The 25,676-nt window shown below is 33.0% G+C and overlaps 1 protein-coding gene across 2 annotated transcripts in view; it reads left to right on the top strand.

The window, feature by feature from the left end:
* The window catches only part of LOC108908070 (transcription elongation factor SPT6), a 56,111-nt gene that overhangs the window by 10,757 nt on the left and 19,678 nt on the right, over window positions 1-25,676 (top strand). For both annotated transcript variants that reach the window (XM_023454751.1, XM_018711982.2), the window contains exons 9-20: window positions 1,357-1,499; window positions 7,863-7,992; window positions 8,043-8,222; window positions 12,026-12,191; window positions 12,247-12,423; window positions 12,474-12,689; window positions 12,945-13,295; window positions 18,014-18,309; window positions 18,370-18,581; window positions 19,019-19,186; window positions 19,245-19,445; window positions 22,641-23,111. In XM_023454751.1, coding sequence (XP_023310519.1) covers window positions 1,357-1,499; window positions 7,863-7,992; window positions 8,043-8,222; window positions 12,026-12,191; window positions 12,247-12,423; window positions 12,474-12,689; window positions 12,945-13,295; window positions 18,014-18,309; window positions 18,370-18,581; window positions 19,019-19,186; window positions 19,245-19,445; window positions 22,641-23,111 — 2,711 coding nt within the window. The remainder of the gene's footprint in view (window positions 1-1,356; window positions 1,500-7,862; window positions 7,993-8,042; window positions 8,223-12,025; window positions 12,192-12,246; window positions 12,424-12,473; window positions 12,690-12,944; window positions 13,296-18,013; window positions 18,310-18,369; window positions 18,582-19,018; window positions 19,187-19,244; window positions 19,446-22,640; window positions 23,112-25,676) is intronic.

Raw genomic sequence — 25,676 nt, 5'->3', positions numbered from 1 at the left:
TGATAAAACACGTACAGAAGTTCTTGGCGCATTTTCCATTATTTGTTGGACATTTTCTTTTAATTCTTCAGTCCGCTTTTTAGGTCGGCCGCTTCCTTCTTTTCTTGTTACACTGCCCGTTTCACGAAAAACATTAACACAACGCTGAACTGCACTTTGAAAAATTTTGTACTCAACAACGCCGGGAAATTGATTTTGAAATTCTATGAAACATTCCTCAATAGAATACTTCCATATTCCATCAATCTTGCGTCCATTTCTAAAGTAGGACTCTATGATAAACACTTTTTGTTCTTGAGAAAACACCATTTTAAACGCTTTTTAAAACGAAAATATTCAAATTGATAGCGGCAATATAGCGCTTTGACAGATGACGTTTAAGTTCATTTGCTATACGCTATGCCCTACGTCCAAATTTTCAGAACCAACTTGACCACGTTTTTATTTGAACGCTCGTTATATCATGATATTTATAAAAATTTAAATAATGATTCCTACTGGTTTAAAGTTGCTAAAACTGTTAACAGATGGCAGCAAAACCGTATGCTAATCGTCGACGAACGTGTTTATTTATGTGATTCCCTGAAAGTAAAATTGAATGAATATTTTTGTTTCATTATTTCTCCAGGTGTTAGTCAATTCGAGCAGGTGCTGTGTGTTTGTATTTGTTTTAATATTTATGAAATTTATGTTGGTTTGGCATAAATTGGTTAGTTTTCGTAGTACTTAATATTTACGCAAATAATTTTTATTAGTTTCAGAATTTATATTTATTTTTTCGTTCTTGTTTTTGATATTTGGAATAAAAATATATACCTAAATAGTTTCTTAATTTTATTTTGCTACTATAATATTATACATTAACTAATTAATTAAAACAAAAAATATATTCCACAGAGGTCGCTCAAACGGTTTGATGTGGAGTCTGACATTTTTGGAATACACCTCATATATCAGTCACTGGTGTATTATTTAATATTAATATTTTAATAATAAAGTTCTGTATTGGTTAAAATAAATTCAATCAAAAGGCCACCAACCAAAGTCCTTAATCTATCTAATTCTAAAACGATAAGTGTGATGAACATTATGGGGAATTACATGGGCGAAATAATCACATCTTCAAAAAAAAAAGTGTAACAGCTGGTGAAAATTAAAGTGGTCATATTTCGTTAATGAAACATGGAACTTCTACAGCCATTCAGGGAATGACCTTAAGCCTACATAGAGCACTTTTGTGATGACCATGTGATCAAGATCCACCCCTTATACTTTCTGTGTTTTTTTTCCATTAATGTAAAATATTAAACGCTAATGAGGAAGAGTAACATGTTTAGTGTTTCTTTTAAATTATAGGCTGAAGTTAATAGCAGAAAGTGAAGAGGGAGCTGATATCCCAGATGAAGTAGAAGAGATTGACGATGATGAACCTGAGCCAGAGACGCTGAAGTATGCTAATAGATCAGGAAGTTACGCCCTATGTGCTAGAGCAGGCATAGGTGAGTCTAATTATTTTTGCTGTATACAAATTAATATTCATTCTGTCAAAACAGTATCCAGAATTTATAATTTAAAACTTCCATGTAAAGTAGATTTAAGGGAACATATACAATTACAACAATCAGAAAATCGATTTTTTTTATATTCTTAAATGATAGAACTGTATGTGAAGAATACATTCGGAAAGTTTGAAAGTGAAATTCCAAAACGTTGTGCATGTCCGCTCAAGTCCGGAGTGCATGCCCCAGGTAGAAGCAAGAGCGCACAGGTATACTCGTCAACCAGATGTTTGTAGGAGAATAACTGTTTTCGAATGAGTTTCGGGAAATAGCTGCTCAAGTTTTTTACAGTGTATAGCTGCCCCTTCCTCCACAGTGACGCTCTTTTGTCGAACGACTCCATCTGCAAAGGATAGAATAAGAAGGGTTATTTACTGTTTTTCTCGAAACTACATTTCTGAAACTGGTGTACATGATATCGCAAAAACTATTAAATCGATTGAATTCCCTCTAGGTAGAAAAGTTGATAACATTGTTACCTCCTATATAATGGAAATTGATTTTGGAAAATTTTGAAAAAAACAATTTTTTTTATATAATTTTTGCATGAAAATTCGATTTTTGTTTTTAAATGTGTACCGCTTTTTCAAATTTTTTTTTCCATTTTTCTCAACGTCACATAGAAACTACACGTTTTAAAATAAGAAAATTTTTGTATTTTGATACAGATCGAATTTCACGGGGAGCTAGGGTGTACACCGTTTTGGAAGTCACGCCGCAACCGTGCCGTGACTACCACAGCTCCACCATTTTGACAATGAATCAATTAAAAAATATATTTTTTTTATAATTGAGTATCTTATTAAAGACCACCTACAATTAGTGTTGTGGCCACGGAAACGTTTCATGCAAATGAAACGTTTCGAAACGGAAATTTTGAAACGTTTCATTGGCAAAGTTCCCAATAGGAAACATTGAAACATTTCTGAAATCTTCATAAATTTCTTAAATTTCCAAAAATTTCATAAACTGCCAAAAATTTCATAAATTTCCAAAAATTTCATAAATTTCCATGAATACTTCAAAACTTCATATGCATTTCCCTTTATGAATTGCACATTTTCAGATACTTTATTACCATACACCATACCTGAAAGTTTTTCTGAGAACTTCATTTTATAGACTTGTATTTACGAGCACATTAGACAAATATAAATAATAATTATATTAAATAATACACAACATTAATACTTATTGAACAATAATTTTATTATATCATATATGTACCTATACCCTATACATACACCACATAGCTAACATTTATAAAGCGCAGTATATTTAATAATTTATATCATGTTTTCCTTAAATAAAAATAAATATTACCTATTCTACTGTAACACAGCAAATAAAAGGAACTTTTGTTTTATAACTACAACTAAAATGATAATTCTCATTGGTATAGGGTGATCCATGTAAGGTGCCTATTAGATCTCCTAGCCTCAAGATTGAAATAAATGAAAATATTAAACTGGTAAAAGTGATAAGTGGTATTATGTATTATTTTTACCAGAATCTGTTAAGGCAATAGTATTTGGATTCCAAATATGTATGTAAGGGTTGTTCAGAAACAATTTATATAATATTTCATATTACATAAATCACTCTGTACTCCTGTACATCAGTGTATTTTCGAGTGTATTTTAAGAATATGAAAACACTGCATTATTGTTTTTTTATTGGAGTGGATGAAATGGATTGCATTATCCATTTGCCATTAATAAACTTTAACTGATTTAATCGTTGAAGATCTGCTGTAATTAAAGGCTTCCCCTCTAAATTCACATTACTTTCTCGCTCTTGAACACATATTTTGGTTTGAGGGTAGTTTGTAACTTCATTTAAAATTATTATTTTTTTGTTTATTTTCTCTTCCATTTCCCCTGCCCCTGCCCTATGTATAATATAATCTTTTCCAACATCTGCAATATCTGCCAACGCAAAATCCGTTTCTTCACTCTTTTGTAAATCTAAAATATTTTCATCAAGTTACACTAATTGTGACTGTTCTACATAACTGGTAGTTTTAAGGTTTTCGTCATCACTGTCTCTTTCAAAAATTTCAGGACTACTAGATCCATTCCTGGACTTGCTGGTAAAATTAGAGTGCCAAAAGTTTTCTTCAAAGTCTGAATCTGCGCTCATTTCACTCACTATTGTATTTTCTTTATTTGTTTCTTCGTCTGACACCACTTCTAAGCCAAGTATATCCATTTCATTTTCCCTAGCTGTAGCTGTGTAATCGAATTTTTTATCAGATTTCAATAATTTGCTATTTTGCCTGACGTAATTTAATAGTCCTTTCAGTGGTTAAACGATTCCTCTTTTTCGTGTGAATAATACTCTGTAAGCTGAAGGATCGCTCTACTCTAAAATCCTGAAATCAATGTCTGATAACAAGGACAGTTAAGAGTCAATTCTTCAAATATTATCATTAAATAGATACATACCTGTTCTTTTTTGCTAATTTGATAAATAAACGAACACATGATATTTGAACTAGTTGTTTTGTAACTTTTGTCAATCATTTTTGGTTCTGCCCTGCTGCTGCTGCTGCAAGGAGAACTAGACATTGAAGGTGTCATATCACTCATGTCTGTCATATCTGTATCATTTTTTTTACACTCGTTTCAATAAAACTTTTGACATTGCAAGGACATTTTTTGCAGTTCAGTAAATGTTGATACATTCTAGTGGCATTCTTATAATATTTTGCTTCACAAAACTTACAAGTTACTTGGTTCTTTTCTAAGGTAAAATACCTCCATATATGAGTTTTATTTCTCATGTCAACAGATTAAGTTTAACACCAAGCACAGAATAACCGTTTGAAAACGTTTTTAAAAAATATTTCAAGGTTAGGTGTTAGGTTGACCAATAGAACTACCAATAGTACAAATCTTTTTAGAGAATAACATTTAGGGACTTATTACGGTTTGAAAAAAAGCGCCAAACAGCGAAAATTTCCGAAAGTTTCGGATATATTTCGGAAATTTTCAAAGGCCATGAAGTTTATTGCATTTTTAAAGTTTCCGATAATTTCCATTTTTTTCCGAAAATTTCGGAAACGTTTCGGAAAGTTTCCTTTAATTTATAAATTTCGGAAATTTAACAACACTACCTACAATCCGATGAATGTAGAATGAATATTTCTTAGNTCAATTCGAGCAGGTGCTGTGTGTTTGTATTTGTTTTAATATTTATGAAATTTATGTTGGTTTGGCATAAATTGGTTAGTTTTCGTAGTACTTAATATTTACGCAAATAATTTTTATTAGTTTCAGAATTTATATTTATTTTTTCGTTCTTGTTTTTGATATTTGGAATAAAAATATATACCTAAATAGTTTCTTAATTTTATTTTGCTACTATAATATTATACATTAACTAATTAATTAAAACAAAAAATATATTCCACAGAGGTCGCTCAAACGGTTTGATGTGGAGTCTGACATTTTTGGAATACACCTCATATATCAGTCACCGGTGTATTATTTAATATTAATATTTTAATAATAAAGTTCTGTATTGGTTAAAATAAATTCAATCAAAATCTATCTAATTCTAAAACGATAAGTGTGATGAACATTATGGGGAATTACATGGGCGAAATAATCACATCTTCAAAAAAAAAAGTGTAACAGCTGGTGAAAATTAAAGTGGTCATATTTCGTTAATGAAACATGGAACTTCTACAGCCATTCAGGGAATGACCTTAAGCCTACATAGAGCACTTTTGTGATGACCATGTGATCAAGATCCACCCCTTATACTTTCTGTGTTTTTTTTCCATTAATGTAAAATATTAAACGCTAATGAGGAAGAGTAACATGTTTAGTGTTTCTTTTAAATTATAGGCTGAAGTTAATAGCAGAAAGTGAAGAGGGAGCTGATATCCCAGATGAAGTAGAAGAGATTGACGATGATGAACCTGAGCCAGAGACGCTGAAGTATGCTAATAGATCAGGAAGTTACGCCCTATGTGCTAGAGCAGGCATAGGTGAGTCTAATTATTTTTGCTGTATACAAATTAATATTCATTCTGTCAAAACAGTATCCAGAATTTATAATTTAAAACTTCCATGTAAAGTAGATTTAAGGGAACATATACAATTACAACAATCAGAAAATCGATTTTTTTTATATTCTTAAATGATAGAACTGTATGTGAAGAATACATTCTGAAAGTTTGAAAGTGAAATTCCAAAATGTTGTGCATGTCAGCTCAGGTCCGGAGTGCATGCCCCAGGTAGAAGCAAGAGCGCACAGGTATACTCGTCAACCAGATGTTTGTAGGAGAATAACTGTTTTCGAATGAGTTTCGGGAAATAGCTGCTCAAGTTTTTTACAGTGTATAGCTGCCCCTTCCTCCACAGTGACGCTCTTTTGTCGAACGACTCCATCTGCAAAGGATAGAATAAGAAGGGTTATTTACTGTTTTTCTCGAAACTACATTTCTGAAACTGGTGTACATGATATCGCAAAAACTATTAAATCGATTGAATTCCCTCTAGGTAGAAAAGTTGATAACATTGTTACCTCCTATATAATGGAAATTGATTTTGGAAAATTTTGAAAAAAACAATTTTTTTTATATAATTTTTGCATGAAAATTCGATTTTTGTTTTTAAATGTGTACCGCTTTTTCAAATTTTTTTTTCCATTTTTCTCAACGTCGCATAGAAACTACACGTTTTAAAATAAGAAAATTTTTGTATTTTGATACAGATCGAATTTCACGGGGAGCTAGGGTGTACACCGTTTTGGAAGTCACGCCGCAACCGTGCTGTGACTACCACAGCTCCACCATTTTGACAATGAATCAATTAATAAATATATTTTTTTATAATTGAGTATCTTATTAAAGACTATCTACAATCCGATGAATGTAGAATGAATATTTCTTAGTTTAAAAAATTCCTCAAAATTGACTCATTTTCCTTCGTCTAATTGTATATGTCCCCTTAAATTTCTTTTTTGATGGAAAATTGGTAACACTACTTTCCTCTGACGCAAAGTTTGAGCACGATCTGTCAAGTAGTTTGTTGGCTAAAGTGTTTCACCTATTTTTTATATGGATAATGTTATTAAACAAAGAGTTTGCCTAAAATTTTGTGCTACCAATGGAATTTGTGCTGAATCATTCAAAATGTTGGGAAAGACTTACAGTAATTTAGTTTTATCGAAAACTCAAGCATACGAATGGTACAAAGCATCCAAACAGGGGTGAGAAGTGGTTAGTGATTTGCCACATTCTAGTCATCCTTCGACGTCTTCAACTGAAGAAAACATCGATAAAGTGAAGGATATCGCTCTTGCAAACTGTCATTATAGTTTGAGAGAACTGGAAAATGAACTAAATATATCTCACGAATCAGTTTGCACCATTTTAGTTGATGTTTTGGGTATGAAACGCGTCACAGATCGACTGGTTCCAAAAGAGTTGAATTTTTTTCAAAAAGAACATCGCAAACATGTTGCTGAAGACATGCTTGAACAAGCTGATTCGACCACTACATTCATGCATCATAATGCATCATAACGGATGACGATACGACTTTCACATGCAAGTGGGCCAGCAAGCTTCGGAATGGCGCATTTCTAATGAGCCGAACCCAAAAAAACAGGTCAAAATCGATCAACAATTAAAGTCATGTTAACTGTTCACACAAAATTCTTTCCTGATGGAGAAACAGTCAACAAAGAATATTCTCTGGGCGTTATGAGGTGTTTGAGAGAGAATGTCCACCACAAAAGACCAGATTTATGGAATGACAATTTTTGGACTTTACACCATGATAATGCACCATCACACAAAGCGATAATTGTGAATGAGTTTTTGACCAAAAACTCGACGAATGGTATCGAGCAGCTACTGTATTCACCCGATATGTCCTCTGCTGACTTTTTCTTCTTCCCCAAACTCAAATTATAACTTCATGAAACACTTTTTGAGTCGATAGAAGCCGTAAAACAAAAATTGCTGAAGGAATTGAAGTCCATACCGGAATATGCATTTAAAAAGTGGTTTGACGATCGAGTTGTTCATTGGAAAAAGTGTCAAAGCTTCAAATGGAGCCTACTTTAAGGGAGACAAAATAAACTTTGATGATTAATTGAATATATCGTGTTTTATCTATAAATTCCGACAAAATTTGACAGAATGTAATTGCGATCAAAATCAGATAAAGCACTCTAATAATACAATCATTAATGTTGGGTGTAATAACTAATTTGTGTATTTTGGTCATGGTGTTTAGAAATATACAAACAAATCATCTAAATCTTCATTCCTTTTCCTTCCAGACCCCCTAGCGAAGAAGTTCGGTCTGACACCCGAGAATTTTGCTGAGAACTTACGTGATAACTACCAAAGGCACGAAGTTGAACAGGAGCCTTCTGATCCTGCCGAGACAGCGAAAGAATTCATTTCACCGTACGTTATACCATCTAGTCGTTAAGTGCTCTAAATAGTTTTGTTTTTAGTAAATTTCAAACAGTGGATGAGGTCCTGCAAGCTTCCAAATACATGGTCGCTTTACAAATAGCAAGGGAGCCGCTTGTAAGGAAATGTGTAAGGGAAGTGTTCTTTGAAAGGGCAAAGTTGTGTGTTTACCCCACAAAGAAAGGGCAGAAAGTCATAGATGAGGCTCATAACTGTTTTAGGTAAGTTTCAGTTAAGTGTCTCGATAAATGTATAATTCTGTAATTGTCTAAATAATTTTCATTTCATTGAACAGTTATTTCAGTAAACTGACTCATATCGCATTACAAAAAAATATATAAATATTTGGGTATAAAGAACCTGATAATATTTTAAAGGAGGGTTAATCTATCCAATAAAAGACCACTACCATGTCAGGGCAGTCTGAGTTCATTTTTGGTTTAATCTTTGGGATATGTATAACTTTAACAGTCACATTTGTTTCGTAGATAGTTTAGTAGAATAACCTGTTTAATACATATGAACGTGTTATATAAAATTATGATGCAATATTGTTACTATGGCAACTTTTACTGCCCAAGAATAGTGTGACGTAATAATTTCATGTGATGCTCGGTAGGAAAGGTAAGTGTGTGTGTACATGTATCAAACCGTGAACTATCCCAAAACTTCATGATTGAGGTATTATATTATCAGCGCTTGACGCTATTAGTCCTGTAGCCAGGGGGGTCCCAATTGCCTCATCATTTAGGAAATTTATTTATAAAAGAACCTACCTAAAGCCACATATATAACGTTATATTCCTAACACTGTTGGCTCAGTATCTTACCTTGGAATACCGACATTGGTATCTTGGAATTTTGGCTGTCTTGTATTTTCCGGAGTAATAGTTTGAAGCACAATTTTGTAGTTGGCCATGGAAATGTCACAATAGTTGACCTAAATCTAAAAAATAGCCGGGTGACATAAGAAGTCATTGTTTTTTCATTACTTCCTAAATAATTCAATTATTAAATGTTTAAAATTTTTTGNAGGAACATTCCATAATTTTTTTTTACTCATGTCACATTACAAAAAAATTAAAAAATATATAAATATTTGGGTATAAAGAACCTGATAATATTTTAAAGGAGGGTTAATCTATCCAGTAAACGACCACTACCATGTCAGGGCAGTCTGAGTTCATTTTTAGTGTAATCTTTGAGAGTGTATCTTTAACAGTCACATTTGTTTTGTAGATAGTTTAGTACAATAACCTGTTTAAAACATATGAACATATTAGATAAAATTATAATGCAATATTGTTACTATGCTATGACAACTTTTACTGCCCAAGAATAGTGTGACAATAATTTCATACGAGGGCGTCATATCATAAGGGCGTAAGAGCCACTATAGTCGGTTTTAGGTTTTTAGGGCGTATGACCTCATTTAATCAATTCGCTTAATAGCTTAATATATCAGAAGGGCGTATATATATTCATAAATATCAACACTCTATTCTAACGCATTTTATTTAGGCATATGAACCAATTTTGCAAAACTATAATATCAGAAAGGCGTATGCCTGTAAAATTTCAGATTTGGTTCATACGCCCTTCTGATATGACTCCCTCGATATGATGCTCAGTAGGAAGGGCAAGTGTGTGTGTGTACATGTATCAAACCGTGAACTATCCCAAAACTTCATGAATGAGGTATTATATTTTCAGCGCTTGACACTATTACATTACATGTTGCTTTGAATAAGTTTTTTAAATAGTATGTAAAATTTTTTCATTGAGTGTCCATAACCGAAAAATTGCCCGGACATTGTACAGGGTGTCCCACTAAGGTTGGCGAGGTATGATATTAGGGAAAGTATATGCCCTAGAGCTTCGGGAAAAATATTTTATACAATAAATTGACCAAGAAAAATTGCTGGAAATAGTTTTCAAGTTCGTAGCTCGGTCACTAGGGGTTCACAGTCTACATACATACCAAACCAGAATTGATTTTTTCTCAGAAATGTTTCCTATTCAGGTATATTAAATAGTACAAACATGGATAGCCGAATTCATTGCGCATAACTTTTGTTATTGACATTTTCTTCTATCTCTCGACAGAAAAGGTGGGGGAAGCCCTTAATGTCTGATCAGAAAAATGCATTTTTAAGTATTGGCTCATCAAAAGCCTATAGTGTTATACCTCGTTGGAAAGGTCTTTTTATGAACGAATGCTGTTTTAAGGATATTTCGCAAAAATTTTAAATGCAATACTGTAGTTTTGTTTACATAAATGAATTCAGCACAAAAAAATTGATGAATATATCATAAGTTTGAAATTTCTAACAAAAGTGTTGTTCAAATGGTACAGCCTATTTAGTTATTTATTGCCACTATTTATCCAAGTTTAAGTTGTTTCACGTTTTCTTAAAAAAGTGAAATAGCAGGATAAAACTTTTTATAGATTAGGTTGAAGAGCATAAAAATAGCTACATTTTGACAACAAAAATTGTTTAATATCTTTTTTTGTTGTCAAGTTATTCGCAAATTAGTGGGCAAAAAATAAATAATGACAATGAATTGAAGAACACGATGCTAACGAAAACACATTTAATTTCCAAAACAAAATTCATTTATAAAAGAACCTACCGAAACCCATGTTATGTTCCTAACATTGTTGGCTCAGTATCTTACCTTGGAATTCTGACATTGGTATCTTGGAATTTTGGCTGTCTCGTATCTTACGGAGTAATAGTTTGAAGCACAATTTTGTAGTTGGCCATGGAAATGTGACAATAATTGACCTAAATCTAAAAAATAGCCGGGTGACATAAGAAGTCATTGTTTTTTCATTACTTCCTAAATAATTCAATTATTAAATGTTTAAAATTTTTTGTTTTTATAGAAAACACTTGTGGAAATGTCATCCTTCAGCAAATTATCCCTTTAGGGGGGTTCATTTGCATATATTTTATTTCATCGCATTTCTTTTTACACATTTGAACTCCATTTCCTTTTTGCCATATTAAAAAAAAATCATTTTATATACTTGATGTCTATATGCATATTGCGGAAATCTCATGTATAATAAGTACAAGGTTAATCAAGTTAGGACAAATTAGTGAAATTTAGAAACAGATAACATGCCAAAGAGAGAATTTTCATTTGGCATGATTTTGTAAATATCTATGTAGCTGCCACATTGCTATACAGGGTGATTCAGTCAAAATGTCATTAATTTTAAGGGAAGATAGGGAATAATGAGTAGAATACGAATATGCAATTAAAAAAATTTTATAATGCATATTTCAAATCATTATTTAAACCACTTTTCAGGACCGCTCCTGACTTCTGACCTACACAGGTTTATTCAGATTGAATCTTGACCCATCTTAATATGCGATTATTAACCCAGCTTTTAATGCCTTTTTAGTCCATATAGAGTTACATCGAATAAGGACAGCTTTTTAGCTAGACACGTGAATGAATAAGATATTTTTTGCATTTTAAATATTAACAAGTATTATTTATTTGTTAATAAAAACAAATGTGTAAGGATAATAATTGTTTTCGAAGGTTAGGCTATACAATTTAGGAATTTAGTATTTTTAACTACTATAATTGAATATGAGTTTAATATTACATTATGTTCAATTAATTATTCAGTTTGTAGTACATATGTGGTACATATACATGTACATTGTGTGACTTATTGCTTGTTAATGTTTTAATGTTCAAATATATTTAACTTCTTCATAAAGAGTGCTCCTATAACGTCTTAGTTAAAAACATTCACCTTTTGGTTTGTGATAAAAAAACAAATTAAAATCTTCAGTTTTTTTCATTGATAACTGCAGAACAAAATGAGACGGGCCAAATTTCTTTTCTGTGTGTTGTTCACCATTATATTATGTACCGTTGCCCTAATTGCCCTAATTAACCGACCTTGCCTCTTTTAAACAATAAACAAGATCCCTACAGTGTCACTTGAAAAATTGTCACCCATATTTAATATTATTATCTTTTGGGTGTTTTTTAGTATGAAATATATCAAAGATAAACCAGTTAGAGACCTCACTGGTGATCAGTTTCTTAAACTCTGTATGGCTGAAGAAGAAAACCTGCTGACTATTACTATCAATGAAACAATTGAGGGAAATACTACTTCTTCTTACATCGATGAAGTCAAACAACTCTATATTAGAGTAAATATATACATTTTATCTTTTGTCTGCACATATTTTAATTTTTATATTTCAGGATGAATTTAGTAAAAATGTTCAAGACTGGAACGCTCTACGTATGGAATGTGTGGAAAGGGCGTTAACAAAAAGCGTTTTACCCGATTTACGTTCAGAGTTAAAGAGAGCTCTATTAGCGGAAGCCAAAGAGTTTGTGTTAAAAGCCTGCTGTCGTAAATTGTATAATTGGATTAAGGTAAGACATTTGTTTATTTTAAAAATGTTTGTATAAAGCAATTTTTGTAGATTTCCCCATATGCGGTTACATTCCCAGATGAAGATGAAGATGAGTGGGATACCACAAAAGGAATTAGGGTTATGGGTCTAGGTTATGTTCCTGATTACTCAGTATCGGCGTTTGCCTGCATATCAGCACCTGATGGTGAAATAACGGATTATTTAAGATTGCCTCACCTTTTGAAAAGAAAAAATAGTTACAGAATGGAAGAGAAACTGATGAAAGTAAGTTGTAAATATTCCCATGGCTATAGTCTTTCCAGTTTGAGTATTTTGTAACAGGTCAAATGAATTTATTTAAAATTTAAATAAACAAATCCTTGGGCCTAAAAGATATGAAAAAATCTTACATTGAAAAAATGTAAACAAACAAAAAGTAAAAAATACTCATCACTATATCACTTCAATTAAATATTTCAAAAACTAAATATTTTTGCTTTAAAAGTTTCAAATTTATTTTTTAAAAATGTCCATTTTTAGGAAGCGGATCTAACAGCATTAAAAAATTTCATATACACAAAGAAGCCCCACGTTATCTCAATCGGAGGTGAGTCCAGAGAAGCTTTAATGATAGCTGAAGATCTTAGAGCAATCATAACCGAGTTGGTAGAATCTGACCAATTTCCGTTGATCAAAGTGGAAATTATAGATAACGAATTAGCCAAAGTATACGCTAATTCTAATAAAGGACAGTCCGATTTTAGGGATTACCCTGAACTTCTACGACAGGCCGTTTCTTTGGCACGAAAAATGCAGGACCCTTTGATAGAGTACTCTCAGCTCTGTAATGGGGACGAGGAAATATTGAGTTTAAGATTCCATCCATTACAGGTTTGTTAAACATATTTAAGATTTATATTGACATCAGTTGAACGCAATTTGATTTAATATTACTATACCTCGCGGTCGAAATTATAGAGAGTGACTCAGACATAATATAAAAACACTATTACCAGTATTACCATAGCGCGTATAAAATGATTTTATAACGGTTCAATATTATTTGTCTTATATTAAATGATGTACCGCTCTCTACACACATCAATAGAATCTATAATTGAGTTACACTGAATGTCGATCTATATTCTATCTCTGTCTTTTACACTTGGTAGGGAATAGGGAAATGGTTTTTGGTGGGTGTAAACGAACTTGATTTAGTCGGTTGAATGATTTCCAGGCTGGTTGCCACATCGTCGATTTACAACACTTGATGTTTCAAGAGACATATCGCTCTATTCTTCAGAAGTTACTCTGAAACTGGAGATTTACTAATCTTGTCACTATTTATATTTGATGTGGTCACTGGTCCATGATGTTCCGGTGGGTGACCTCGTACGTGTTGTACACGTTCCAGTGGGTTGCTTTCACGGATGACTCTCTTCCATATATCTAGCAGATCCACGCCACCATCCCTGTTGAAATTATTCGGATTTCTGTAAATTTCTATGTAGACCTTTCCGCAAGAGCAAGGAATACTGTACACACCGGGGCCCTGGAGCTGGTCGTTGTTGCAGGTCTTTGGAAACGCTGCCGCCAACCTCTTTAAAATACTGAATACTGTGTTGATATTCCTCTTCTTCAAAAGACCCCCAATTTTATTTGTACAACCTTTCACGTAAGGTAGATACGTCGTTGCTAAGTACTCCTGTTTCTCCATGGGCATATGTCTCCTCCTGATAGCTCGTTCTATATTTTTCGCCATGTAGCCATTCCCTCTCGGGGCCGTGCGTAGGTGTTCTAGTTCCTCGGCCAAGTGTCTTGGCTCGCTTATGATCCGCGCTCCTTGAATCAAGGTATTTATGATCCCCTGTTTCTGGGCTGGGTAGTGGTGGGACTTGATTTAGCCGTCCTTCTTCTTCTTCATCTAGTGGTTGGTCCTTTAAAAGTCCCATAGCACTGCGGCCTTATTTGGCCTATTGTGCGTCCCACTACTAGTCCTATTCAGCAAGTAGATTTGTCCTTTTTACAAAGTCCAAAAGCTTCCTTGCTGACACTTCTCTCAGCTCCTNGTCTGTTGTGTTTTCTGCCACCATACCACAGCGCCGTAAAGAATCCTGGGTCTTACTATCGACGTATACAACCAGTGTGACATCTTTGGTTTCAGTCCCCAGGTTTTCCCAATAAGGCGGCGGCATACACACAATGTCTGCTTCGCCTTACTCACCACTTTTTCCAAGTGCGCATTCCAGGTAAGCTTATTATCCAGTATCACTCCTAGATATTTTACTTCCCTGGATGTTAGACTTAATTTGAATTAGTTTAATACCTTTGGAAGATAAGTAAAAATTTCTATTAATTTAAAAAATTTTAGGATTATTTCTAGATGCTAACCAGATTTCAAACTACACAGGTATTCATTCATTCATTTTTATGCCGTGCTATTGGATCATACAGGGTATCTACAAATGTTCATACTATTGGTAGGTTATTAGGATGAAAATAAACTAATTTAGGTCAATTTACCTTAATACACTTTTTCTTCCATATACAATTAAAGGCATTTATTTATTTTTTATGTATTTTACCACCAACTTTTTTACGTAACCCTTTTATAGAGGTTTTTAGTACTCGTATATGAGGTATGTTCAGAAAATAACCGAACTTTCTTTTTTAAATATTATTATTGGTCCTTATCGCCTTCAAAGTATTCTCCTCCCCGATTTACTTTCTTTTGGATTTGCTTTAATGTCATCAATAGTCTGAAACCCGTCCTTAGAAACCCATGGCATAAGCGTAGGCTAGTGGTCAAATTCCGTGACTAGAATAAATTTATAAATTAAAAAACACAACCAGGACGTTTTAAAACGTAATAATTAAAATGGATCAAAGTGCCGGTTGTAGCAAACCGTCAAAAATATTAGATGTTATATTTTATAATCTTTTTTCCATATTTTCATTATTTTCTATATCTTGTTGCCTTTTACGCAGACACGCCAATGAATTTTCGTTCCCCGCATGCTTCATCCTCCTTACCAGTCCAAAAGCTAGCGATGAGTCACTCTCTATAATTTCGACCGCGGAGTATAATACATTTTTAATTCCTTTCTTTGAATACTATCACCAGATTAATTATTAGCTGCATAAAATACAGGGTATTTTAAAAAGGGTATATAATTTCGGGAGCTGGTAGAGGTCACTAGTCACAATCTTTTCCGGTGACATTTTAAGATGTAACTTCTTTGAGGAAAAATCGGAACACCTGGTTGTAATAACTGTATTTAAAAAATGTTTATATATTTATGATTTATGACCATGCTACAATATGAAGAGGAGATTTAGAGTTCGAAACAAAAAATAGGTAGGTAAACTATTCTACACTGTACACCAAAAAAAAAACCCTTCGCGAATGTAAAATGCTATGTAAATAGCCAAAAATTCAAAAGATATTAGCACAAAGAAATGCTAATTTTACAAAACCTACTTCAACACATGATGTGAATAGGTTGTATTCACTTTACATCAAAGAAAAACGTCTATTAGCAAAACCTACATAAATTTTACCAAAGGTGTTAACTAAATAAAAGCAATTATAAACATTTAGATAGTAAAAAGGTACAGTTACTTACACTTTAATCATTTTCTATTGAGAAAGCATTTATTTACTTCTCATGTTCTGGAATACCATGGGGATGAAAATCAAAGCGGAAAGGGAAAAGAAAAGAGCATTTCTAGTTTGTCAGAGGTATTTATACTGTAGCGTAGTTGGTGCTTCGGATCATAAAATACATAGTCATCGAAATACATAAGCATTCTGCAGTGTTATACGAGGTGTTTGAAATACAATGAGTTAGGTATTACTAATAAGGTTATAGAATTAAGTGAAATGAAGGATAAAATGGATGTTATACATATAGGAATTTAATTCAAATATAACGAAATTAATTAAAATTTTGTTACAAACTAGCAGTTGAAGACAGCAGTGGAGGCGCTTAAAGGTAGCCAAAAGGAAATTGATTTATTGTGGTAAAATCAACTAATTTTTTTACGTAAATATTGTTTGTTTATTTTATCAAGTACGTCCTATAAAACTTGAAGTCATATGTAAAAAGTAATTTTATTTTTAACAAATAATAAATTAATGAATAAATGAAAGCTCTGGTATAGTCTTTCCGAAGTCAGTTGAACGCCTGGTAATAAAATTTAATGAGCTTCATAGCCGTCCCTAAAAGTTTTCTGCTAAAGGTAAAAAATTATAATAATTTGTATATAATGTGTAGAAAATTTCTATTTTATGTTCATTTGGCCAACAACACATTGTAATTATTTATGATCTCAAATAATTTTATTATATTGGTGGTAAATTTCATTTTGTTCAAAAGGTCTCAAAAATGCCACATTGTGATTATATTAGTAAAAAAAAATATCCCTCTTATTTCTCCTTTTCGCAATTATAATATGAATGATTGATAGAAGGTGCCTATAATAAATGACAATTACCTGAATCTCGCCAAATTCCGCATTGCTGCACTGCACTGCTGGGCAATTTATCAACGACTTGTCAACTGCTGAGATTTATTGCCCAGGAGCCCAATGCAACTGTGTTTGTTTTCAAAAAGCAATAGGTATACACGGTGTTGCAATATTCCACCAAAAAAATTCTACAGATAATTCCCTCAACATAATTAAAAAAGTTTATGAACATCTTCGGCCGCAAATGCTTTGTTACAAGATTCACTATTCTTTTGAATCAAGATTTGGTAATATGGATGATTTTTTTTTGGTTTAATAAAGGACCAATAGCAGTTATTCACTGTTTCACATTTTACAAACACTTTTTTTATGTAAATTAGTACTCTGCATATAAAAAAATCAAGAAAATTTGTCATACTCAAAACATGTCTGTCGATAAACATCATTTGTCAGTCACCTCATGTTTGGCCAAGTAAGGAAAAGTAATAAGGTTGCAACCACTCTATCTCTGGTGATTCTCCTGGTATAATATTACCTATTTATTAGATATTGCAGATGTAATTCAATGTCAGTGGGTGCATATAACTTGTGGAGTAGTTGCTTTCTACAATATCATTAGTTTAAAAGCAACAGTTTCTGTTATTAGAAAAAAGCTTATGTGTCCCTTTGTTATCCCATATTTTAAAAATGTATATTAATTGTGTTTGTTATTTTTGATCACCTGTAGAATTTTTGAAATATCCTATAATCATTGACGCTAGCGCCGCAACGAGCAACGGTATTTCCTTAAATAACAGGTTAATGGTAGGTCCTAATTAAATATTTTTCTTAAAAATAGCATGCTGGCAATTTTAACAAGAGCATCTTTTTTAATATGTGACATACCAAATTTCAACGCTATATCGTGTTTTGCGAAAGATAAAAAATTTTATTTTAAAAAACAACTTTTGGTGCTGTGTATTTCAAAAACAGAAGATAAAAGGCCTCAAGCTATAGGACAAATCATCTTATTTTGGGTAATCTATCAGCACCTGATTTTATGGCTCCTTAATTCGGAACACTGTATATGTATAAGAGACAACTTTCATTGGAACGTTGGCTTTCATTAAAAATAGAAAAATTCATATTTATCTTTGCAGGAACAAATACCTAAAGAAGAGCTTTTGGAGGCCTTATGCTTGGAGTTTGTAAATCGAACGAATGAGGTAGGTGTCGATGTAAATTTAGCCGTCCAACAAGCTCACAAAAGCAACCTAGTCCAATTTATTTGCGGTTTAGGCCCTAGAAAGGGCCAAGCTTTGCTCCGAGTCTTAAAACAAACGAATCAGAGGCTGGAAAATAGGACACAGCTTGTCACTGCTTGTCATATGGGTCCAAAAGTATTTATAAATTGCTCTGGTTTTATTAAGATTGACACTAATAGCTTAGGTGACAGGTAAGTTTGCGTTTTTCATTTTAAATGAAAATGAGATGAAACTGGTATTTTCATCTCTAGTACTGAAGCCTACGTGGAAATTTTGGATGGTTCTCGCGTACATCCAGAAACTTACGAATGGGCTAGAAAGATGGCTGTGGATGCGCTGGAGTATGATGATGATGAAGGTGCTAATCCGGCAGGCGCATTAGAAGAAATTTTGGAAGCACCTGAGAGATTAAAAGACTTAGATCTTGATGCGTTTGCTGAAGAATTGGAGCGGCAAGGATTTGGTAAATATTGTATTTTTATTTTCCTTTAAAGGTATTTATGGAATTTAAATTTATTCTAAAAGTTTTCTTAAACGGAATTTTTACTTTATGTTACTTTAATATCAAGGAACACCAGGTGATCAATTATTAGGGCACGATTTCAACAAATTCTGATCTAATCTTGAAATTTTCTGAAGTCTTTTAAAAAAAAATTCGTCAACGCAACTGACATAAGAAAATAATTCGAAAAAGGGTAATTTCCGTTATACTTGAATATCACATGACTAAAGTGGGAAATATCGCTAAGATAAGAATTTAGGTCACATAAATCGGTAAAATGACAGGCAGCAAAATTGGGCAGTCGTTAATATTTTGAAAAACAGTCATTCTTTTTTGTTCTCTGTTCCTGAAATATAAAAGGCAACTATGTATAACGGTTTTCTTTGTTTTATTTTTAGGTAACAAAAGCATCACACTGTATGACATTAGGGCTGAATTAAACTGCAGGTATAAGGATCTTCGCCAACCATACCACTCTGCTAATCCTGAAGAATTATTTGATATGCTTACAAAAGAAACGCCCGAAACGTTCTACATTGGTAAAATGGTTACAGCGTCGGTTATTGGTATGAAACAATCTGTAACTATTTAATATAAAATCTACATTCAAAATTTATGTTTCAGGAATTGCTCGTAGGAAACCAAAGCCGGACCAACTGGATCAGGCTAATCCCGTTCGTAATGATGAAACGGGACTTTGGCAATGTCCTTTCTGTTTGAAGAATGATTTCCCAGAACTTTCCGATGTGTGGAATCATTTTGATGCAGGATCCTGTCCCGGTCAAGCGACTGGAGTTAAATTGAGATTAGATAATGGTATATCAGGTGAGGGATATAAAATCAATTATTTTTGAATTATATTTACTTAAATTCTTTTGTCATAAATTAATTTCTTATTTACGTAGTGTAAATTTAGTGTCTAAATGTTCTATATCTGCGAACTCTTACATTTATGGAAGTTTCGAATATCATATCTTTATTTTTCAACAATTTTTTACTATATAGGGTGTTCATCAAAATCCCTTCTGTTTTCGAAATATGGGTTTTAAAGATATTCAGTAATTTTTGAGATAATCTTTGGGTAAATAATTAACAGTTGACAAACCTTCCGAGAAACTTAACAACTCGTTTTATATGACAGATTTTCATTTTTGGTACTGCTTGAGATAATAGGATGCCTTGTTTTTATTTTGTTTTTATTAAAATTCCAAATTATCCGTTTCTAGGAAGAGTGCTTTGAAAATAAATATACAGTACAATTCCTCTTAACCGGCCACCTCGGGACTGCACACCTGGCCGGTTGCCATTTTGGCCGGTTAAACCGACGTGTAGCTACATAGTTTGTATATGTATGTATTTCCCGGTGGAAAAAAAACTTACAAGATTTTATGAATAGAAACGCTTTGTTTTTAACATATATTTATCTAAATTCATACATAGTAATACGTTTGTACATAGTATTTATGTAAAAATAAAATCTAACATTTTTCTAAACAACTTTGAGGTTATTTTTTAAAAAAGTCTGTAATCTTCTTCTGTTTTTTCACCTTCAGCGAATTATTGAATGCATAATCCCTCCATTTTCTCATTACCAAGAGGTCTAAAGCAATTGACTCCCGTTGCTGCTCAATGTACTTCAAAGCAACCTCCATGACATTTCTGGCTTCATCGTGAGAAACTTTTTCCTCCTCTTCATAGTCATCAGTTTCAGTATCATTTTCCTGTGGTTCTTTGGTAGCTAATATTATGATTTCATCGTCATTCAAAAATTCATTTTCAAGATTCTCGTCACAGTTTTTTATCCAATTCTCTACATCTTCTGGCTGCATTGTGTCGTTACCCGATAACTTTTGAAGATCTTGAAGAATGGATTCGTTTTCTACTTCCTCGCCCCCTGAAGGATTCGCATTCGCAACAAATTTCTCGATGTCTGGCCAAAGTTTTCGCCAAGATTTTACGAATGTAGCGGAAGGCATTTCTTGGAAGGCCATAGCTAACATGTAGATCACATCCTTAATGTTGATTTTCTTAATGATTTCCAGAAGGCCCTTGTCTTCACTTTCCGAATATTGCAAAATTTCGGAAACAAGTTTACGTCTGTACGGTTTTTTTAAGCTTTCAATCACCCCTTGGTCCATGGGTTGTATTAAGCTGGTCACGTTAGGAGGAAGGTAAATTATTTTTATGTCAGCTGTATGACAGGTCAGGTCTTGAGGATGAGTTGGTGCATTGTCCAAAATTAGGACTGCTTTGGAAAAAATTCTATATTAAACCACTCTTTAAACAAGTCTGTGCTCATCCACGCTGATTTTTGTGATCTGTAGTACACAGGGAGGGACGATGGATTCAAGTTTTTGGACGCACGTGGCTTAGCCGATTTACTAAAGACGAAAAGAGGTATTTTATGAGTACCTGCTGCATTTGAACAAACCGCTACTGTAATACGTTCTTTATTTTTCTTAAAACCAGGAGCCGACTTTTCGTGACTGCTAAGAAAAGTTGTTTCTGGTAACATTTTAAAGTTTATTCCTGTTTCATCCATGTTATATACTTGTTCAGGAGTTAATTTTTCTCTTTCCACCATTTCCAGGAACTTAATTTGGAAATCGGTTGAACCAGAAATATCGGCAGACATTTTTTCACCACTTACGAGTGCGAAATGAATTCCATGTCGCTTCTTCCATCTGTTAAGCCAACCATCGCTTGCAACAAATTCGCCTCTGTTTTAAATTTTTTTGTGAATAACCAAAGCTTTTTCTTTCAAAATTGGGCCGCCAATCGGTGTACCCCTTCGACGTTCTTGAATAAACCATATCCACAAAGCTTCATCTACAATCTCGCAAAACGTTTTTTTTTTCGTACAACGGCTTGACAGATTTTTATCCGATTCCATTTTTGAACAAAAATCCTCGATGGAACGCCTTTCTTTTCGCCAGTCGTTTACAGTGCTTTTTCCAACATTAAGTTCAGAACAAATTTTTGCCACGGATTCACCATTATCAATCCGTTTTAGCGCCTTAAGACGCATGTCCATCGAAACTACAACTCGTTTACGCTTTGCACTCATCGAAAACGAGAATAACACAGTGATACACGAATACAACAGTTGACTGATCAAAACTTTTAACAAATATGCACATTATGTACTACCGCGCCCCACTCTGTGCGCCCCACTATGTGCGCGCCTGCGTATAGTCTTAAGAATGTCGTCGTGTATTTGTAAGTAAACAGGCCGGTTAATCCGTCGGCCGATTAATGCGAAGCCGGTTAAGAGGGATTATACTGTAATGCTATTTTCATGTGAAAGAAAGCCAGATATTTTTTAATTAATTAAACAAGTTTTAAATCTTTCTGTTCTTCGTGTGAAAATTGCATTTTTTGTTATAAGTGCTATGATATTTTCAATGAAAATTTAAGTGAACTATCAAAATTTGGATGTTTTGTTTTCAAAGCATTCTTTGTAAAAATCAATAATTTCGCATTTTGAATAAAAAAAACTAGTGTTTCAAATGATACGATCGTAAATTAATAATGTCCTAAATTTAAAATTGTGAAAATCCAATATGGCACCCACAAGAAAAGTTTTATAATACTGGTGGCCACCACAGCTAATATGACTACACATTTGGATTTCTATAAAAAATATTTAAATTTTATACATTTGGATTTCTTATAAAAAATATTTTAAATTTTAACAATGTTTCCATTTTTGATTAAAAACTCAAAATTTTAAATTTTTCAGAGAAATCTTCAAAACGAAAAAGATAGGTACATGAAGTTATTCGTCATCACATTCCACAACTTTGCCCTAATTTGACTGACCTTAAATCTCTTCCCAATATGATTTTTTAGTACATCTTTATTAACCTGTAGTTTTTGTTCATGGGAAACTGTAGTAAAGAAAATTTTGTAGATTTCGACTATGTTTTTAATAAATATGCCACAGTGATAAATGATGTCACAAAATTGAACTTCTCTATATAAAATAGTCTCAAAGATATTAATATATAAATACTTTAGGGTACATCTACATAAAGAACATCAGTGACAAGCCTGTGTCTAATCCAGAAGAAAGAGTAGGTGTTGGTCAACTCATCCACTGCAGAATAATGAAAATAGATGTTGAGCGATTCTCCGTGGACTGCACGTCAAAGTCCAGCGATCTATTGGATAAAAACCACGAATGGAGGCCACCAAGAGATCCATACTACGATCAAGAAAGAGAGGACAGGGACACTAAGGCGGAAGCCGACAAGAAGAAAGAAAAACAGCGAAAAACGTACATTAAAAGGGTCATTGTTCACCCCGCATTCCACAATATATCATATGCCGAGGCCGAGAAGTGTATGACTAATATGGATCAAGGCGAAGTTATTGTAAGGCCTTCCAGTAAAGGTGCAGATCATCTTACTATAACTTGGAAGGTGGCTGATGGCATCTATCAGCATATTGATATTCGTGAAGAAGGAAAAGCTAACGCTTTTTCATTAGGTAAGTTGTTGCAGTCACTAACAATTCCTTTATAAGTTTTTTATTTTCAGTGTTATAAATAATGATTTAAATGTTTTGGAAATCCAAATGTAAAAGTTTGTTATTTATACAGGGTGTTACAAAAGAGTAGCTTAAGCTATTGGCCATGTTCTTTGAGTGTGAGTGTGAAACTGGGACCATACTTATTTTACATTTAGGTGGCTCTTTTTGTCTTTTTTTTTAAGGTAATTGAGGTTTAAAATTTAAAGAAGGTCACCTAACAGACCATTTGCAAAAAATTTACAATGAGATTGTGAGGAGTTTGCGTAATATTAGTCTCTTTATATTTGTTCACATCGTGCTCAAAACATTTCTGTACTATCGGAAAATCCATATCAACCGGAAAACAAGCAAAACTAAGACATTTACTTTTAAAAGAATTACATCCTCTATGTTCAGTCCTTATTTGCTGATCGTTTGTCATAGATCTACAATAAATAATACACATCTGCTTCAACATGGAGTCAGTGATGTTTGAAATCCCAAATTTAGTGTGCTGTGTTAGTGATTGGATAAACTGTTAGGATATACTTAATTAAATCTAAAAGGGTTGTTAAATATGTTGATAATTTACGGTGAATGTCAGCAAAATGCTTGTAAAGCATCGCATCCTTATGCTATGCAGAATGTTTTCATGATAAGGTTTCACCCAGTATCCCCGCAGAGATTTATGTATCTCAAAACAACGAGCTCTGGATTCTTGACAATTAAGAACATTATGACATGAAAGATGAGCTACAAGTAGAGCATTACGTTATATGCAGCAGAGGAAAAAACTTTAGAAATTATTAATGATAAAACAGTGAGTTGAAAATATGGAAAATATTACGTGAATACCAGTGCATGTTTTTTTACAGCATATTCACCCTATGATTATTCGGCGAGAGTTTGATTTTGTCAATAGTTATTACCAATTTTATCCAATTTGTTTTATTAACACAGTGGCGGCTCATAACATTGAGAATAGGTGAAACATATTCATTGATTGACTAAAAAGAAAAAAAAAGCGCCGCGAAAATTTTAAAATTTTCAAGGTTAAACGGCTTTAAATGAATCTGGGAATTTTTATTTGCATTTGCAATATTACCGAAAAACTGACGTTCGCGAGAAGGATTTTCATTTAGATTTTATAAAAAATAGAAACACAATTAAACACGGCATACAGGAATGTTTTTGAAATAAACACTTCCACACATCATCATACTCCCGAAAATTCATTCCGAAACTTCTGAACGTACATTGTCTTTCGACTTCCCTCTTTTTTTCCACATTGAGAGAAGGCACAGGTCTCTCGCAATTTAAAAAATCCTTTTTGTCCTCAATTTTTGATCTGGAAAATGGCATTTCCAATAAAATACATATGTCCGGTTAGCAGAGATTCGGCCTGTGTCAAACCTTGATAACCCGGAAATAACTACACAGGCCTACTTTAAATGATGAGTACAATAACAGGTTAATTTGTTGACAATAGTATATTACGTAATAAGTGTTGTAAAAAGCATTTTACACACGAATAGAAAAGTTACATTACACCACGTATTACGTACTATACTTTACCTATGACAACCACTGTAAATACTTAAAAACACACCGTCTGCGATCAATGCAAGATTCCTATTACGTCGTATGGTAAAAAAATCGCACAGCTTGGTAAAAAAATCGTACAGTTTTCCTAGCAACCGCCTAGCAACGGTCAATACAAACAGTATTGTATTGACCGTTGCTAGGCGGTTGCTAGGAAAACTGTACGATTTTTTACCGTATGTAATAGGAATCTTACATTGTTCGCAGACGGTGTGTTTTTAAGTATTTACAGTAGTGGTCGTAGGTAAAGTATTTTATCAGGAAAAAAGTTCTTAACAATTTAATCGTGAAATTTTTTTTTTTTTAGTAGTTTTCTTTAAATAATTCAGCGGGATGACTTTATACAAAAAAATACTTCGGACATGATTTGTTCGTAATAAAAATAGCTATAAAATGGCAGTGGTCCGATTACGAAATTTGCAATAACAAAGCCGTGACATTGAAAAAACGGTATAAAACGTCAATTTTTTAAAGTTGCTATAAAAATGTCAATTATAAACAAAAAGTGATAAAACTTTCGAATATTATAATTCAATATAATACAATAATGACGCTAAAGCCGAAATCAGGAAAGCAAAACTTTGCCAGATTTATTCTAAGCTTTGCTGACACTTGAAATTTGGTATACACATAGTGTAAATATGCAGAAACCACAAGCAGTTTGCAAAATTCAGTTATCTTCATTTTTGCAGTTTTGGTAAGGTTTTATACATCACCCTAGTTTTATACGTCACCGTTTTTTTAATTTTTGGACATATATTTATAAAATATTCCATCACTGTAGATTAGCCAGCACAATTACCTACAATTTAAAAAAAAAAAATATTTTCATTGTTTAGATCCTAAGCTACTTAACATTTTGCGCATGTTAGACGTACTCGTACATCATTCAACATATCGACATAAAACAAAAACGTATGTGTGGGGTAAACCTTTAACTTT

The sequence above is a fragment of the Anoplophora glabripennis genome, unplaced genomic scaffold (assembly GCF_000390285.2).
Source record: "Anoplophora glabripennis isolate ALB-LARVAE unplaced genomic scaffold, Agla_2.0 scaffold152, whole genome shotgun sequence".
NCBI lineage: Eukaryota > Metazoa > Arthropoda > Insecta > Coleoptera > Cerambycidae > Anoplophora > Anoplophora glabripennis.
The sequence above is the reverse complement of the archived record's forward strand: the minus strand, read 5'-3'. Positions and strand labels throughout refer to the sequence as shown.